Genomic DNA, 17,698 nt, shown 5'->3' with positions numbered 1-17,698 from the left:
AAAAAGTTGGCTTAAAGCTCAACATTCAGAAAACGAAGATCATGGCATCCGGTCCCACCACTTCATGGGAAATAGATGGGGAAACAGTGGAAACAGTGTCAGACTTTATTTTTCTGGGCTCCAAAATCACTACAGATGGTGATTGTAGCCATAAAATTAAAAGACCCTTACTCCTTGGAAGGAAAGTTATGACCAACCTAGATAACATATTCAAAAGCAGAGACATTACTTTGCCAACAAAGGTTCGTCTAGTCAGGGCTATGGTTTTTCCTGTGGTCATGTATGGATGCGAGAGTTGGACTGTGAAGAAGGCTGAGCACTGAAGAACTGATGCTTTTGAACTGTGGTGTTGGAGAAGACTCTTGAGAGTCCCTTGGACTGCAAGGAGATCCAACCAGTCCATTCTGAAGGAGATCAGCCCTGGGATTTCTTTGGAAGGACTGATGCTAAAGCTGAAACTCCAGTACTTTGGCCACCTCATGTGGAGAGTTGAATCATTGGAAAAGACTCTGATGCTGGGAGGGATTGGAGGCAGGAGGAGAAGGGGACGACAGAAGATGAGATGGCTGGATGGCATCACTGACTCGATGGACGTGAGTCTGAGTGAACTCTGGGAGTTGGTGATGGACAGGGAGGCCTGGCGTGCTGCAATTCATGGGGTTGCAAAGAGTCGGACATGACTGAGGGACTGATCTGATCTAATCTGAAGAACCTACTATGTGCCAGGCCATATGCCTAATATTATTTAATTCTCATAACAGCTCTCTAGAACCATATTATCCCTTTCTTCCCTTCCAATGAGAAACATGAGGCTCAAGGAGATTATGTGACTTTCCCAAGAAAACACAGTGGAAGATGTAGGATCAAAGACCAGGTCTGACTAATGGCCCAGCCTGTTGTATTAACCACCATGTTATACAGCTTGCCTCAATGCAAAGAGCATGGGCAGATGGTTCCTCTGATGTTTTAAAAAACTGTGGTTAGGATGTGGAGGGCAGCAGAAAGATGCCCTATATCTTCACTGGGGACATTGATTATGAGAAAACCCTGGCAGGATGGCTGGAGAGTCAGGGTGGGGTGAACTATCTATGCTAGGCACCAAGGACAGCAGCACACACTGTTGAGGAGCAGGTTATAATTTTCCACCAAGGTTTTGATAAATAACTCTGCTTTTGACAAGAGTACAAGGAAGAAAGTAGTACCAGAAAAGGCACTCCACAAAAAAACAAATAGAACATGCAAAGGTTTGGAGATGTTAAGTGGTCTTATGTCTAGGAATATAGCTAGAGGATAGGCAATGATTCAAGACAACCAGGAGGGCATGAACCAGATTATGGAAGGTCCTGGGAGCCTTTGGGATTAATGTCAACATCGAAGAAACTTTATAGTCACTGATTCATGCCTTTTATCCTGTACACTCAAAACCTATATCCCACTCAACTAATTTATACCCAACACAGAAGAGGTGTTTTTGTCTCTTACATTTAGGATAAATTTGGCATCAAACCGGGACAACTCATGCACAAAAATGCAAGATCCATTAGGCCAGGCAGAGAAGAGCGTCCAGGCTGCCTTCACCCAGCCAGTATCAGTTGTGTTCCAGAAGATGTCTGATTCGGTCAAGGCCACCCACCTCCTGCCAAAAATGGGAGGAAATCAGAACCCTCAGCAAAGTTTCTACCTTTAAAAAGAATTACATTAGTCTGTTCTCCTATTTGGAACCCTACTCACTCACTTACACTTGTCATATCTGTATAAGAACCATAAAACCAGACTGCCTCCAAAGCATTTATTGAGCATCTTCTAAATTCCTATGTCCTAGGCTAGACTCAAAAAGACAAATGTGCCGCTTCCAAAGACTTCACAATCTACTGAGAGTGATATATAAGGGAACAAGTAATCTCGAAATAATGTGGAAGGGCACTTTATTTATTCAGTCAATATGTATTTAGTATTTATCCTGCCCTTACCATTGGAGGTAGAAAAATGAATGATTTGTCTTTTTTGGAGGGGCTTATAGTTTAGTAAGCATAAGCATAAACTTGCCTCATCCTTGAGGTTTGTCTCTTACCTCTCATCAAATCTTATAGGTCTACATTCAAAACACTTTCAGGATCATACTTCCGGTTGCTCCTTCCACTGCTATTCCCCCAGGCAAGCCTCCACCTTTGCCTCTCAATGCACTGGCCTCTCAAGTGGCCATCTGCTTCACCTTTGCCTCCTACAGTTTATTCTTAACCCAATATTCTGAGTTATCCTTTTAAAAAAAAGCAAATCAGATCTTGTCACGCCTCTGCTCAGAATACTCCAATGTTCCTCAAAAAATTACATAGGCTCACCATATTATCCAGCAATTCTACTTCTGATTATATATCCAGAAGAATTGAACAGATATTTGTACACCCGTGTTTATAGCAGCACTATTGACAACAATAAAACGTGGGAGCAATCCAAGTGTCCATCAGTGGATAAGCAATGGATAAGCAATATTAGTATAGACACCATGTTACATTATTCAGTTCTAAAAAGGAAGAAGATTCTTACATAGGCTACAACATGAATGAACCTTGAAGGTATCATGCTTAGTAGAATAAGTAAGACACAAAAAGAAAAATATTGTATGATTCTACTTTTATGAGGTTCCCAGAGGAGTCAAATTCTTTATGACAGAAAGTAGAATGGTTGTTTCAGGGCTGGGGATAGGAGGCATTAGGGGGCTTTTGTACAATGGTACAGGCTTTCAGATTTGCAAGATGAAAAAGTTTTGCAGTTGAACGGTGGGGACGATTGCACAAAAATGTGCATTTATTTAATGACACTGAACTATATACTTAAAATGGTTAAAATAGTAAATTTAATGGTACATGTAGTTTACCAGACTTAAAAAAAAAAAAAAAAAACAGGAACACCTCACTCAAAGTAAAGCCCAAAGCCTTCTGATCCTTACCTGATTTGCCCCCATGTTAGCTCCTAACTTCGACTCCTGCCACTTTCCCCCTCACCCACACTCCTCCAGCTCACCCACCTACTTTTCAGTTCCTTGGACCCACCAGGCAAGCTAACCCCTGGTACCTCCCACTGGCCACAAAACCCAGTCCGTAGCTGGCCTGGGTGTGCTCGACCATCTTGGGGGTCCCAGTTGTGCCACTTGTGAAGTAGATGGCCACTGGGTCTTGACCCCTGGTCCTGGCACAGTTGTGTTCTGTGGCTGCCTCCCTGTAAAATATAAAAAAATATTATAGGGGTACTGCTAGCAGCACCAGCAGTAATATCTATAACAAGTAATATCTATGACAGTCACAGTAATATCTATAACAACAGTCACAGTAATATCTATAACAACAAGACAGGCTACATTTGATAAATACCATGCGTGAGGTACCTGCTGGAAGCTCCAGCTTGAGTTATCTCTGACCCCTACAATCATGTCATGGGGTTATAACCATTTGCACATAAGGAAATTGAGGCTCAGAATAATTAAATGACTCACTCAAAAGAAACCTGTGCTTTTATCAAGGCATGAGACCTTCTGGTGAAACCAGCATTTATGAGTTCTACCTCAGTTCCTGGTAATTTAGAGTTGTTTTCCTAAGTGTTCCCTAAATTTGGAATTTTGAGATGTGGGTAATTCCTAAAAGTTTTGTGATCTGGAGAATGCTCTAACTCACCATTTCTCATCCTGGCTGCGTCTTAGGATCACTCGATAGGTTTTTTGAAAGAAATACTATTCCCTGGGCTCCAAGCTGAAGAAAATGGAATCAGAATCTTTGTTGGTGGGCCTGGGCACTGGTTTTTTTTTTTTAAATTTTCTAAGTTCCTTACGTAATTCTAATGACCGCCAAAATTGAGAGCCTGCTGATTCAGACCAACCTGACATCTCATCAAAATCACGTGGGCAGATCACTGAACATAAGGATCTGGGCCCTTGTTCAGATATGTCTGGTTAAGTAGGTCAGATGTGGGACCTTAAAATCTGTATTTCGAACTTCACTCTAAAATAAATAAATGGGGCTTCCCAGGTGGCGCTAGTGGTAAAGAACCTGCCTGCCAATGCAGGAGACATGAGAGATGAGAGTTTGATCCCTGGGTCAGGAAGATTCCCTGGAAGAGGGCATGGCAACCCACTCCAGTATTCTTGCCTGGAGAATACCATGGACAGAGGAGCCTGGTGGGCTCCAGTCCATAGGGTCACAAAGAGTCAGACACAGTGGAAGTGACTAAGCACACACTCAAATAAATAAATAAATAAATTCCCATAATTTTATGGTGGAAAGTTTGTATTCTAGCGTAGGAAAGGACATTCAAAAAACCATTTACCATGTCCTCAAACTTGAAAATATATTTTTGTATCTAACCGTATTTCTTACATATATTGATGATTTGCCGTTAAACTTTCAGCTGCTTATGATTATATTGGAATATAAGGAAAGTACAGACAATGCCACATGTTGGAAATATAATATTTTATAAAATACAGGATACACTATTTATAACCTATGCGTGTGAGTCTTATAGTCCTAAAAATGATAATACAATTAAATGCAAGTGACACAAAGTTTTCTTTTAAGCTAGGGACAAGACACAAATACTGAGATTAGCTAAAAAAAAAAAAAAAAAAAAGTGAAATAGCAGGTGAATCTAATGCCCCTGATCTATGAAGACAAACATTTGTGACTTAACAGTGCAGGCCCGGGTGAGGGACCCATTTTAGTTCTGGCCTCCAGTCAAGACAAAGTCTCAAATGCCCAGTTAGATTTCCATGAGTCCTTACTGAAAGGCAAATGGCTTTGGTTCTGTCTCAACCTTGACTTCATTACTTATCATCATCTCAAACATGTCATTTTATCTTTCCAGGTCTCAGTTTCATCATCTGAAAAACTAGGGTAAAGTGCACTTTATAGGGTTTTTCAAGGATTAAATAAGACAATGCTGATTCATTATTGTCCGAGTATCAAGTACCATGCTTGTCACAAAACAGGTGTTCGCTAAAGTTTTGTTGCAAGATTGAATGAAGGTGAATGCTAACCCAGTACAACACCTGGAATACATTTCAATTCAGTTCAGTCCAGTCGCTCAGTTGTGTCTGACTCTTTGCGACCCCATGGACTGCAGCACACCAGGCCTCCCTGTTCATCACCAACTCCTAGAGTTTACTTAAACTCAGGTCCATTGAGTCGTTGATGCCATCCAACCATCTCATCCTCTGTCGTCCCCTTCTCCTCCTGCCTTCAATCTTTCCCAGCATCAGGGTCTTTTCTAATGAGTCAGTTCTTCGCATCAGGTGGCCAAAGTATTGGAGTTTCAGCTTCAATATCAGTCCTTCCAATGAATATTTAGGACTGATTTCCTTTAGGATGGACTGGTTGGATCTCCCTGCAGTCCAAGGGACTCTCAAGAGTCTTCTCCAACACCACAGTTCAAAATACATTTAGCACTCAATACATGGAAGAAATTAGATTATTAATTTTGCATCATGTAAATCATCTCATTTACTCCAGCTGATAATCTGTATTTATTACCACATCATAGAGGCAAATGCACAAAAATATCTAGTGACAATTCCAGTCCTGACTAAGTGAGTAACACTGAAGGAACTTCAGGTAGTCACCGGGATTAGGTCTTAGGTCTGTCTGGCTTCCAAAGTGATTCACTCTTTCCATGGGCAATTAGAAATGCATTCTTTTTACGCAGGGGGAAATGCCTTGGCCTTATTTTTATGCTCTCCTCTGGAGAGTTCCAACTTACCAGAGGAGTTCCCTGAAGTTCATCCAGCCTGGCCGATAGCTGTCTGACACAAGCAGCTTGGTTTGAAGGGAAGGGCAGTCGGCGCTAATGGCATCCACCCGTGGAGCCAAGGAGTCACTGGTGATAATGGCCTTGGCTCTGGATGCCTGCAGCCGAAATTTGAGGTCTTTTTCTGTCAGCTGAGAGATGCCAGGAATCATGATGGCCCCTGATACCACACAGAGAGGGGATGTTGACTGGGAGACAGGGAAGACCCCTGTGAACAGGTCCAGACCGGATATTCCCAGATAGAAGCAGGAAAGGGCCAGAGATACTTAGAATGCCTGAACTGGAAAAGGCACTATTAATGATAAAATATTGAAATTCAGAGAATATTTACAGAACATTTACACATGCTAAGAACTTTGCATGCATTATTTCATTTAATTCTTACAACCCTGGAAAGTAGATGTTATCATTAAACCCGTTTGGCAGATTCAAAACACTAAGACCTAGACCCTTAGGCCTTAAATAAATTAACTAGCCCAGGATCACACAGCTAAAATGCTGTAGAGCTGTGACTGTGAACCCAGGCAGTTAAGGTTAAGTTATTAACCTTAACTCTCCATGATCTTGAACACTGTATTACATTGTCCTAGAAATTACCTGGAGAAAAAATGGCAACCCACTCCATTATACTTGCCTAGAGAATCCCATGGAAAGAGCAGCCTGGCAGGCTACAGTCTATAGGGTCTTAAAGAGTCGGACATGACTGAAGCAACTTAGCAAGCACACAAGCAGAGATTACCTAGTTCCATGCTTTTTCAGGCCTTTCAAACAAAAGGCTATAGTGAATCTTAGCGTTGGGTGTGGATCACTTGGGGTGGGGGCAAGGGTATAGCAGTGGGGGCTCCATGACCTCATATTACTTCAAACAAAACCACTCTCTAGTAGTTGAGTTCATTTACTCTTAAGGGGAAGTGATAAGGAAGCAGAAAGCAGACAAATTTTAATCAGACACTTGAAAAACCACTTGAACATCTCAGAATGCAGGCTGTAAACACTCCACACTCCACCGAGTCCAACATTCTCATTTCACAGATGAGAAGAAAGAGATCCTAAAATAATCGGCCACCCAGTGAGTGAGGATAGAAGACAGAGGAAAGGGCCAATCCCAAATAGGGTGGAGTCCAAGCAAAACCTTCATTTCCCTTCTCTCTATCTTCCAAACTTTACAGGACTTAAAGCCCAGCATGAACACTTTGGGAGCTGAGCAGTTTGGCTCTTCACTCCACCTCTCTGTTTTAGCTGTTTCTAATATAAGTCTGTTCTATCCGGAGCTTTGGCAGCCCAGGCAGATGGTGGACAGCCGGAGCTGTCAGCAAGAGAAACGAGGTGAATACCATAGCCTGGAAGAAAAGTGACAAGTGCTTATCAGGAGAACGTGGGGATGTGAGAAAGTGAGGTCATTCAGGTTGTGTAGCCTTGGAAATCAACAGGATGCTAGACTTGATGTGGTGATGGAGAACATGGTCTTGAGCTACTTGGACATCAAAGAAATAGGGTATGTGTATAACTGGGGACACTGGAGACATTTTCCAGTTATCATTCCAGAAAAAAATGATAATAATAATGCAAAGAGAAGTTTTGATCATGCAAGGCGCCTAACACAGTGCCTGGAACACAGCAGGTCCTCAGGAGCTCCCTTACCTCAGTCCCCATTTCAATGGATTTTATATTCATGGCAGAATATGGAGAAGTCCCCAAACCTGTGTGCCTGTTTCTTTTCTTCAGAGCTGGATACTCTGAAATGCTGCTCACTTTTATTTATTGTTCAAAAATATGTAAAAATAAAATTTGGGGGAGGACAACCTATTCACAAAATGGTTGGATTAAGTTTGATCATATGGGAAGGTTAATTTTCTGACATGAGTTTGTATTGATTTGCAAACATTTTTGACAACAAATTTCATGTAGATTGTTCTACAGATATGACTGGAAGGGAGTGGATGACATTCTAAGTGGTATAAAGTTCCTAGGGGATGGAGAAACTAGCACTCCACCAAAAGCAGATGTCTTGCTTTTGAAAAATCAGCCTAAAAACTCCAGCCCTTTCAACATGTGCATAACACAGAGCCAGCAGAGGCTTCTGGGACTCTGAGGGCTATATCCTTTGGCCTCCCCTCCTTTGCGGAAAGAATCATCTGAAGATCAATATGTTCAAAATAGCAGTCATCTCTGATGGGTGAGGCATGTGAGCTCCAGTTCACCACAGTCCTCAGCACTCCCTGCTGCCTCACACTGTTAGGGAAATTAAATGAATAGTCTTGTTTAGGCTTCAGAGACAAAGCAGAGCAGTCCTCTGACCTTGCGTCTAACCTTCTGGGACACTGCACTGACTGGGAGTGACTGCCTGCTGTGACTTGCAGCACCAAAGATAAGACGGGGGACAAATCTTGAGATTGTTGAGCCCCTAGAGGGGGTCTGGCCAAACAAACCCCAGGCTTAGCAACATTCTAAGTTTTACAAGACAAAACAAACAGCTTTAACATGAAACCAGGCTTGCGATTTGGTCACAGATTGATGATGATATCAGTTTTCATAGTCCTGGGATTATAAGCAGAACACTGAACTGCAATCTTCGAAGTCTCACCCATGGAGTCAACACACTGCCTGGGACCCTTTCCCAACTGGGACTCCAAATGTGCTGTGACATGGCGCTTCCCAGTGCTGTTTAAGTCTGGATGTTGGTCAAACCCCAATTTGGTGATGTATTCTCTGCTCTTTCTATTTTTCTTTTCTTTTAATGTTGGTATGTTGAAAGTAAGCTAGAAAATTCTCTAATACATATCTGTATTCTTTATTTGCATTTAACAACTGGCTTATTTTGTTAGCAAATCCTTTGAACCTGAGACAAAAGTGAAATGTGTTCAGCAAAACACATACCCCTTTGATCAATTACGGTGCTGTCTGGCCCCTGCACACAATCATGGTGTGATTGGTGGGTAAAGGGGAAGTAAACCAAACTCCACAGGAGGTTCGACTTGCTCCATCTCCCAGACATTGTGGATGCTGCTGAAACTCGGGCAGGTTGTATCAGCCCCAACTGGGAGTCTCAGCCTTGCTCACTGACCTGTCCGCATACAAGCCACACTGACCAGCCACCACTCCGGGAGCCGCGGGAGCACCAGCATCATTCTGTCTCCAGGCTGCAGGCCACAGGCACCCTCCAGCACATTAGCTGCCTTCCTGGATTGCTCTCCCAGCTCTTCAAAGCTCCACTTGACCTCTGCTCCTGTACCATCAACCCACCAGAAGGCAGGGATTGGGGGCCGGTGCCCAGCCTAGAGAGTTGCATAGGCAAAAAAGAAAAAATCCTCACCATGGGTGAGGAATTTTGTTTGCTTGCTCTTCTTTTTTAAAATTTATTTGTTTTATAATAGTTATTAAATTCACAGGGTTAAAAAATCAAAATGATATGAAAAGATATGCGTTGAGAAGGCTTCTTCCACACTGTGCCTATCCTAAGATTCACGCTATACTGTGTCCTCCCCTTTTTAAAATTGAGATGTAATTCTCCTACCATAAATTTACCATTTTGAAGCACACAATTCAAGGGTTTTTGGTATATTCACAAAGTTATGTAACCATCACTACCATCTAACTCCAGAAAAATTTCATTATCCTAAAAATAACGTTTTACAGATTAGTAGTCACACCCTATTCTCTCCTTACCAAGCCCCTGGCAACCACTAATCTATTTTCTGTATGGATTTGCCTATTCTGGATATTTGACATGAGTGGAATTATACAGTATGCAGCCTTTAGTGTCTGCTTTCTTTCACTTAGCATGTTTTTAAGGTTTATCCATGTTGTAGCATGTATTGGTGTTACCTTCCTTTTAATGGCTGAATAGTATTCGACTGCGCGGATAGACCATATTTTGTGTATCCATTCATCAGCTGATGGACGTTAGGGTGGCTTCCACTTCCATAATGTTATGAACATTTGTACATACGCTTTTGTGTGAACATGTGCTTTCTCTTCTCTGGGATATACACCTATGAGAGTAGTGTAGGTCATATGATAACTCTATGAGGAATTACACACTGTTTTCCACAGCATCTGTACCATTTTACATTCCCAGCAGTAATGTATAAGGTTTCTAATTTCTCTATATCTTTGTTAACACTTCTTAGCAAACACTTTTTGTTTTTGGTTTTTTTCCTACTTTTTCTGTTTATTTCTTCTTGCCCAACACTTGTTTGTCTATTTTTGTTTTTAGCCATGTCACTCTGTGTGAAATTGTATCACTTTGTGGTTGGGATTGCATTCCCCTAACGAATAAAGATGTTGAGCATTTTACCATGTGTCTGTTGGCGATTTGTTTATATTCTTTAGATAAATCCCTATTTGAATACTTAGCCAATATTTAATTGGGTTCTTTATACATTGCAGATATGTGTTCTCTCTCTCTCTCTCTCTATATATATATATATATAAACACACACGTATATACACTAATTATATATCTCAGATATGTGATTTTGTGGGTTGTCTTTTCATTTTGACCTACAAATGCTAGAAATTTTCATGAAATTCAATTTATCTACTTTCTTTCATTGCTTATACTTTAGAAACCATTACCTAATCCAGGATATGCACCTATATTTTCTTCTAAGAATTTTATAGTTTTTTTCTCCTTCATTTAGGTCTTTGATGTGGTGTGAGGTAGGGATCACCTTCTTTTTTTGCATGTGAATATTCAGTTGTGCCAGCACCATTAATTGGAAGGACAATTCTTTCCCCATTTAATGTTCTTGACACCTTTGTTGAAAACTGATTGATCATAGATTTATGGGTATATTTCTGATTCTTAGGTTTATTCCATTCATTTATGCCTATCCTTATGCCAGTATCAGATTGTCTTCTTCTTTTTTTCCCACACAGTCTTGATTACTGTAACTTTGTAGTAGGTTTTGAAATAAGAAAGTGTCCACCAGGTTTGTGCTTCTTTTTCAAGATTGTTTTGGTTATTATGGGTCCCTTGCATTTCCACATGACTGGACAAGACTGTACATTTTTGCAAAGAAGTCTACTGGAATTTTGATAAAGCTTACATGGAGTATGTAGATCAATTTGGTATATATTGTCATTTTTTTTGCAACTTTATAATTTCTGCCTTAATAACAATTTAGTTTTTAAAACATACGGATCAACTTATTCATACTATTCTTTTATAAAAGAGACTTCAGGTAAGCTTTTAAATGTATGCATAATGTAATACATAATTATTTTCTGGTAGTTCTTGGCTGCCGAAAGTTAAATTTCATCAAATGTATTTTAACATTTTCAGAGTCATCATAGAGAATATGTAATTTTTACGTAATGAGGTAATATCTCTGGGGCATTCTCATTGAGATACACCCAGATGTTAACCAGAGTGTCTTTAGTATACATTCCCTGGATTACTCTAATCTTTAGTTAGTTTCTAGAGTTCTGAAAAGTTGATTATGACTAAGGTTTTTGTTTTGCTTTTATGGAGAATAAAATTTCAGAAAGTCCTTATTCCTTCATTTTTGCTGACTTAACCCTCTTTGTTTGATTTTTTCATTAGGAGAAGTCTTCTAAGGATGAGCTTGCATGCATGCATGCTAAATCGCTTCAGTCCCATCTGACTCTTTGCAACCCCATAGACTGTAGCCCACCAGGCTCCTCTGTCCATGGGATTCTCCAGGCAAGAATACTGGAGTGGGTTGCCATTGCCTTCTCCAAGGCAGGAGGAAGCTGCTGTCATCCCCACCTTACAGGCAAGGAGCTGGGGCCACTCTAGCTGTTCACATAGCTTGTGGGCTTATGAAATCCAGGGCACTGTAGAGCCTGGGAGGAAGGTCATTTCAGGGAAGCACTGGATGAGCTTAGAGTGGTTTTATTTTTTAAAAAATCTTACACTTTGTAGATAGTAAAGGAGCACTCTGACCCCATCTCTTCTCATTTAATTCTCACAGCTCCAGTTGGCATACTGTATGACTCCATTTTTATAGATGAGACAACTGAGATCCAAGGAACCTAGCGATTCGCTCAAGGTCATGCTTCAAGCAGATAAAGCACATCTATCTGACAGCAAAACTTACTTTTATATCTCAGTCATTCTCATACCACCCCCATACATTTGACCATATCCACTATTACTACATCTACTCACAATATTACTTATTTCATCTTTTTTCTTTAAACAAGCTCTTCTTAAAATTAACATAAATAAATTTCTTTGAGACAAAGCTTATATTCTCCTATAAACAAAAGGTATCTTTGACATAGAGTACAAAGAGAGGCACAACAGACACAAGGAAGGGAGGATAAAGAAAGAAGCAAATGCACTGAGATACACAAGGAAACCAAGATCATCTGAATTCAATCCTATGTATTTGCTGTGATCTGTGAAAAGCTTTGGAGAAGGCAATTGCACCCCACTCCAGTACTCTTGCCTGGAAAATCCCATGGGCGGAGGAGCCTGGTAGGTTGCAGTCAATGGGGTCGCTAAGAGTCGGAAATGACTGAGCGACTTCACTTTCACTTTTCACTTTCCTGCATTGGAGAAGGAAATGGCAACCCACTCCAGTGTTCTTGCCTGGAGAATCCCAGGGACGGGGCAGCCTAGCGGGCTGCCACCGTCTATGGGGTCGCACAGAGTCAGACACGACTGAAGTGACTTAGCAGCAGCAGCAGCAGCAGTGAAAAGCTTTGAGCCTGAGCCAAGCTCTCTCCTTATTTAAAAGGGACAGGCCCAATGTGAGGAAGATACTAAAAACAGATTAGTAGTAATACAAAACTTTCCCCTTCTCTTGCTCAGAATGATTTGAAGGAAATCAAATCATTGATTTAATTGGGGCGTAACTCTCTTCCTGTGTAATTTGGAATGTGAAAATACTAGGGATTAGGTAGGGGTATCTAAGGCTCAAAACCTTGGTCATAATAACTTTTTTAAGGCTTAAATGCTCACAGTTTACATTTTAAGACTTTCAAAACTCTCAAGCCAAAATGTACACATGTCTTATAGCCTCAAGTCTCAGTGGGGTTTTGTGAAGGTGGAATCTGATGCCCAAGTTGGACCCTAGGACACCGTGAGCTTCACCTTTTCCAGCTGACTCCACACGTCCAGCACATCATGGGCAAAGTTGAAATACTCAGGCACTGGCTGCCTGCCCAGGCTGATGGCTTCCCAGGTGGCCACAATCTTCTGAGGGACAGGAAGAGGCGGTGGCTGCCCATGAGACCCACAGATACCCCGGGCATTTCTCAGTGCCTGGAGGACCAGTTCTCTTAGCCATAGCCTCATCTTGCCTCCTGCCTGTCATCAAAGAAGAGAGAGAATGTCATCATGAATTTTGGGCTTTAGGGAGACACTGAGGTTGGAGAGAAACCTGTGGTCAGCCATAGGATGAATGCAGCACATATTAGCTTGTAGAGCAGAGTCTTGGGCTTTAATCTGAGTTCCATGGTGTGATTTTGATAATTTCTCCTCCCTGGGCCTGTGATTCATCTCTTCCACCATTCACAGCCTGTTGGATCTCTGTGGAGGGCAGGAACTCAGAGCCCACCTCCTAAGGCTCAGTCCTTCAAACTGAATCCCTCAAAAAGCCTTTGGCAAATCCTGAACTGGCCTGACAAGTCTGAAGAAAGCTCCAGGGCAGCACCTTCCAAAAGAAATGTGATATGAACCACACCTCCTCCTGTAATACACAATTCTCTGGCAGTTTCATTAAAATAAATAAATAAAAAGAAACAGGTGAATACATTTTATTTAACTATTGTGGAATGGAATGGAATGAAGTGAAGTGAAAGTTGCTCATTCGTGTCTGACTCTTTGCTATCCCATGGACTATACGGTTCATGGAATTCTCCAGGCCAGAATACTGGAGTGGGTAGCCGTTCCCTTCTCCAAGGGATCTTCCCAACCCAGGGATTGAACCCAGGTCTCCCACATTGCAGGCAGATTCTTTACCAGCTAGCCACAAGGGAAGCCCTTGTGGAATGGAATACTTCCTGCGATATCAGTGGGCAAGAAATGTAACAGCTATCAGTGATTTTGGGCTTCTAAATGTGAATGAGGGCTCCCCAAAGGGAATGCAATGCCTGCTATCCAGCAGATTCGATGCTCCCTATGGTGATTGCTGAGGAGCTGGGGGAGGGGTGGGAAGTGCAAGAAGCAACCGTCCACTACCTCTGCCATTCCTTATGGTGAACAAGAAATTAAGGATGTAAACAATCAAGAAACAGGGTTTGGCCCCAGATAGCTGAGGGGCATATGAGTCAGAGAATGAGAGTTGCTCAGTCATGCCTGACTCTTTGCAACCTCATGGACTGTAGCCTGCCAGGCTCCTCTGTTCATGGAATTCTTCAGGCAAGATTACTGGAGTGGGTTGCCATTTCCTCCAGAGGGGCATATGAAAGGATGAATTATCTGGTTTTCCATACTTAATAATCTTCGATGTTCAGATTGCCTGCCCGCTTTGTTCCAAACTTGTATATAGCCTGACTCCCTTTCCTGCCTCCTCAGAGCAATTTCCTCAGGGCTCCTGAGATGCTGCCTCCTGGGCTGGGAGTCCTTAACATTCCCAACAAATAAAATAATTCTCTACTTTCAGGTTGTGACTAATTTTTCAGTTGACACTAGCTATATCCCATAATTTCAAACATGTAATCAATATCAGAAGACATTATTAGAGATATTTTATGTTCTGTTGCTCTTAAGTCTTTGAAATCCAATGTGCATTTTCCATTTACAGGCACACTTCGGTTTAGACCAGCCACATTCAAATGCTGCAAAAGCTACACGTGGCTAGTCTCTACTGTATTGGACCAGAATAGTTTTAGTATCTGGATATTCAGAGTGTGGTCTATGGACCACTGACATCAGCATTACTTGGGAACAGGTTACAAAGGCAGAACCTTAGACCTCACCCAAGACCTGTGGAATTAGAATCTGCACTTCAGCATGAACCCCAGGCCAGCTGAGCACATTAAAGTTTAAGAAGTGAAGCAGTGGGCACAGGACTATATCCCCAGATTCATTTCCTTTCTGCCAAGTTCCTCTTAGTAGTAATAATAATAGAATGCAGTAATAATAACTGCCATAGACTAAATGTTTGTGCTCCCCCAATGTGTAATTTAATCCTAACCTCGAATGTAATGGTGTGAGGAGGTGAGGCTGCTGATTGGTGATTAGGTCATGAGGGTGGAGCCCTTATAAAAGAGATCCCAGAGAACTCCTTCCTTCCTTCTGCTTGCGGAGGCTAGAACTATGAACCAGGAAACAGGCCCTCACACCAATCTGCCCATGGTGCCTTGATCTTGTACTATCCAGCCTCTAGAACTATGACAAACAAATGTTGTTTAAACCACAAAGTATGTGGTATTTTTGTATAGCAGCCAAAATGACTAAGACAACAATAATAATGTGCCAGGATAACAGAAAAGCAATAATAACTGTCATCTTCTTGAGCATTTGAAAAGTGCTTTATAAATGTTAATTCCTTAAATCCTTGTAACTGTGTAATGTGCTATGTTCTCTATTTTACAGATAAAGAAAGTGAGGCGTGGAGAGGAAAAGTGACTTCCAAGTCTCACCTCCCAGGAAGCTAGACCTCAGCCCCTGTGTGGCCACCAGCCCCCCTGGGGGCCAGGCTGCAGGTGGTGGCTGCAGCTTCAGGACTCCCTTTCCCTCACCTCCCTCCCTTACTCCTTACCTCTCCAGAACTGTCCCAAGCCCTTTCCTCTGCCTTTCTCTCCTGGATTCCTGGGGTCCCTTGATAGCAGATAGTTAGAATCTCAGGCTTTCTTCCTAAGTGTACAAATCCCCATTTCCGGCCCTGCCCCCTTTAGGATTAATCAGTAAAGGCCTAGGGCAGCTTACACCTCCTGCCAAGCGTTTCTCTTCACTGTACCTTGTTCCTGAACCCAGGAAATGCGAAGACTTCCAGGTTTTACTTCAGCAGAATGCAGGCCTTTGTGCCTGTAAACATTCAGGCTCCCAGGAACGCTGGTAAAGGCAATCTGCTAACTCAGCCTCCCGTGGGAACTTTGGCCCCAAATGCAGCCAAGAGAGAGCAGAGCCTGAAGCCAGCAGAGGACGCATGGCGTCAGCTGGTCAGCACACTTGAGCCAGCGAGAGTGGCCCTGCAACCTTTTTTCACAGCTGGGAGATGCAATTCTAACCCCAGTGCCTGAAAATTCAGGTCACCATCTAATCCAGAAAGAGAACAGGAACTTTATTATATTCTTGCAGAAAGGAGAAAATAGTGACAATAATATAAATCAAATCATGTCCCTTTTCTGTGCAAAACCCTCCAGAGACAGGAAATAGACAAGAAGTAGCTTGGCAATTGCCTAGAGGAACTGGACACAAGGGATCTCTTTGTTGGATATGTTCTAAACTTGGAGCGTGGCCATGACTGCACATCTCTACAAACTTCAGTTCAATTCAGTTGTCGCCCAGTCATGTCCAACTCTTTGTGACCCCATGGACTCTGTGACCCCATGGACTCTATAAACTTACCAAAAGAAATTAACAGTAATACAAATAATTGCACATTTGAAATGAGTTAATTTTTTGGTATGTGAATTATACCAAATAAAGCTACTAAAAATAACTAAGCCCCCTCTGTTGCCTTGTGTCACTTAGAGTCAAAGGCAAAGTCTCGGAAACAGTTCTCACCGGGCTTATTGGGTGGCAGCCACTGTGGTCTCCTTGTGGGACTGAAGTTCTGGCGTGGGGTGGGGCTGCTGGTAAACTGGTTCTCTGAGAACAAAAACCACACAAGTGACTTACAGTGTTTGCTAGTACCTGTGGTTAAAAATTCCCACCATGGCCAGTTTCGATTCCCACAAGTTCCAACCAACCAGAGTTGCAAAATTTCTAAATATTAACAAGCCCTCAGGCTGGCTCTGGCCAGTGCTGCTTCAGGTCTTCCTTCACATGGCTCAGCTCATGGAGCTTTCAACCCACTCCCTCATCGAAAGTGGAATCCTCTCCTTTCTGATGCTTCCTATCCACTGTTCTCTGCTTGATCTTCCTCCCCAGGATTTATCACTTTAATCCAACTCTATGCCCCAACCAGTAATGCTGAAGAAGCTGAAGTTGAACGGTTCTATGAAGACCTACAAGACCTTTTAGAACTAACACCCAAAAAAGATGTCCGTTTCATTATAGGGGAGTGAAATGCAAAAGTAGGAAGTCAAGAAACACCTGGAGTAACAGGCAAGTTTGGCCTTGGAATACGGAATGAAGCAGGGCAAAGACTGATAGAGTTTTGCCAAGAAAACGCACTGGTCATAGCAAACACCCTCTTCCAACAACACAAGAGAAGACTCTACACATGGACATCACCAGATGGTCAACACCGAAATCAGATTAATTATATTCTTTGCAGCCAAAGATGGAGAAGCTCTATACAGTCAGCAAAAACAAGACCAGGAGCTGACTGTGGCTCAGATCATGAACTCCTTATTGCCAAATTCAGACTTAAATTGAATAAAGTAGGGAAAACCACTAGACAATTCAGGTATGACCTAAATCAAATCCCTTATGATTATACAGTGGAAGTGAGAAATAGATTTAAGGGCCTAGATCTGATAGAGTGCCTGAAGAACTATGGAATGAGGTTTTCATGGCATTGTACAGGACACAGGGATCAAGACCATCCCCATGGAAAAGAAATGCAAAAAAGAAAAATGGCTGTCTGGGGAGGCCTTACAAATAGTTGTGAAAAGAAGAGAAGTGAAAAGCAAGAGTTCCAAAGAATAGCAAGAAGAGATAAGAAAGCCTTTCTCAGTGATCAATGCAAAGAAATAGAGGAAAACAACAGAATGGGAAAGACTAGAGATCTCTTCAAGAAAATTAGAGACACCAAGGGAACATTTCATGCAAAGATGGGCTCGATAAAGGACAGAAATGGTAGGGAGCTAACAGAAG

General features: G+C 42.0%; 1 protein-coding gene across 6 annotated transcripts in view; it reads right to left on the bottom strand.

Moving 5' to 3' along the window:
• ACSM5 (acyl-CoA synthetase medium chain family member 5) overlaps positions 1 to 16,559 on the bottom strand; it is a 28,992-nt gene extending 12,433 nt beyond the window's left edge. For 2 of the 6 annotated variants that reach the window (XM_070779748.1, XM_070779752.1), the window contains exons 1-6: positions 15,672 to 15,825; positions 12,860 to 13,075; positions 8,858 to 9,068; positions 5,746 to 6,001; positions 3,073 to 3,216; positions 1,483 to 1,636 (exon numbers count right to left, since the gene is read on the bottom strand). In XM_070779748.1, the coding sequence (XP_070635849.1) occupies positions 1,483 to 1,636; positions 3,073 to 3,216; positions 5,746 to 6,001; positions 8,858 to 9,068; positions 12,860 to 13,063 (969 nt within the window). In that variant the 5' untranslated portion in view covers positions 13,064 to 13,075; positions 15,672 to 15,825. The other 4 variants (XM_070779750.1, XM_070779751.1, XM_070779749.1 and 1 more) reach the window with 4 other exon arrangements.
• Positions 16,560 to 17,698: the final 1,139 nt, after the last annotated feature.

The sequence above is a fragment of the Bos indicus genome, chromosome 25 (genome assembly GCF_029378745.1).
Source record: "Bos indicus isolate NIAB-ARS_2022 breed Sahiwal x Tharparkar chromosome 25, NIAB-ARS_B.indTharparkar_mat_pri_1.0, whole genome shotgun sequence".
Taxonomy (NCBI): domain Eukaryota; kingdom Metazoa; phylum Chordata; class Mammalia; order Artiodactyla; family Bovidae; genus Bos; species Bos indicus.
This window is presented reverse-complemented; position numbering and strand designations above follow the sequence as displayed.